Here is a 1589-nt window from a genome sequence, read left to right as displayed (position 1 = left end):
TAAGCCCCTGGAGGGCAGGAGCTATTCTCTGTTTTGCCTTTGTATCCTCTGGGCCTGGCCTAGCACAGTGCCTGGACCAGGGTCAGTGATTAATAGAAGTCTGGAGAGATGAATTATGTAATAAGACTAGGAGTCCCCTAAGGACAGGGCTGGACAGGGGACTCCAAAAATATTGGGATTATCTTAACCCCATCCTGCCAACCCTCAGTCTTCATTCTGGGCTTTGCCAGGTCTCTCCAGTGTCCATTCAGGCATCCTGGTACATGTCTCAGCCTTGCTCATATTGACCTCCTGCAGGAAACCTCTCCTGATCTCCAGCTTCCCCCCCTCCCCAATTGTTAGGGGTCCCACTCCTCAGAGAAGCTGATTTATTTGTGTCTATGAGAAGGAGCCTCCCAGGAGAATGCAAGTCTCTGGAATGCAGGAGTTAACTTGGTTTTTACTTTATATCTTCAGGTATTGGCTTAGTGCAAGGGCTCATACCCAGGGTGGGACATTAATAAAAGTCTGAAGAACTGAATAATGGAATAACACTGGGGGGTCCCTGAGGACAGGGCTGGGTCTCCTTCCCTCCTGGGGGATAACACAGGCAGAAAGCATTGCCATGGTAACCCAGAGAGAGGAGGATGTCCCAAAGAAAGGGTGAGCCACAGTGTCAGGTGGAGGGTGAGGAGGGGGACCCTTAATCTGGGCAGTGAAGACATCTCTGGTGACATTGGAGGGCTGCTTCTACCTAGGGAGGAGATCAGAGCCAGGCTACAGAGGGGGAAGGAGAGAGTGAGGAGAGGAAGTATAAGCATAGAGGTTAGGGAAAGGAGGGAGCTGGGATGAACTGAAGGGAGAGGAGAGAAAAGACTCAGGGGAAGAATGAAGCAGGTAACTGTCCCAGCCCCTCAGATCCTCCCCTTCCCTCATCCATAGAGCCAGGCCACCAGCAGGGGAATAACAGGCATCTCCCCAGTTAAGGGGAAGGGCCTGGGAGGAGGATCTGAGTGCTTGTGGAAGATGAAACACGGGTGAAATAGGGGCTGAGCAGAGGACAGCCATATCTCAGTGACCAACTCTGATCCACAGATGCTGCTGCCCTGGATTACACTGTGGGCAATCTGGTCCGCCTCATCTTGGCTGGGCTGGTCCTTGTCCTCCTGGGGGTCCTACTGATTAAGCACTGGAAAAGTTCCACAGGGCAACCCATTCAAGGAGTCCTTGGCTGAGCATTCTGGACAAACCAGCCCCCAAAGCAGAGATAAAAGAAGGAAAGAATGAACAAAACCATTTAAAAATCAAAATTTAAAAATGTAGTGAGGGCTGCCTATGTGTCATGTCTGTATTAAGCAACAAGATACAATTAGTAAAAGAGACGGAGGCAGAGGCATGAGAGAGATCCCTCAATTTTGCTGATTATAAAGATGAAGCACAATATGTAAAGCTGTTTCCTACAATTTATGATGTTGTACATATTTTATCAATCTTCCTATCTATAAGATCCCTTTCCATGCTATTACTGGTGTGTGAGAATTGCTGCTACTTGACCTTTGGAAAGCTGGGAGTTCAACAATCATCCTCTCAGATGGTGGTTGAGAGGATGT

At 48.9% G+C, this 1589-nt stretch overlaps 1 protein-coding gene across 1 annotated transcript in view; it reads left to right on the top strand.

The window, feature by feature from the left end:
• The window catches only part of LOC123239923 (leukocyte immunoglobulin-like receptor subfamily A member 2), a 51651-nt gene extending 50437 nt beyond the window's left edge, over positions 1-1214 (top strand). The window contains exon 5 of the mRNA XM_044667246.1: positions 1075-1214. Coding sequence (XP_044523181.1) covers positions 1075-1214 — 140 coding nt within the window. The remainder of the gene's footprint in view (positions 1-1074) is intronic.
• Positions 1215-1589: the final 375 nt, after the last annotated feature.

This window comes from Gracilinanus agilis, chromosome 3 (genome assembly GCF_016433145.1).
Source record: "Gracilinanus agilis isolate LMUSP501 chromosome 3, AgileGrace, whole genome shotgun sequence".
Taxonomy (NCBI): Eukaryota; Metazoa; Chordata; class Mammalia; order Didelphimorphia; family Didelphidae; genus Gracilinanus; species Gracilinanus agilis.
This window is presented reverse-complemented; position numbering and strand designations above follow the sequence as displayed.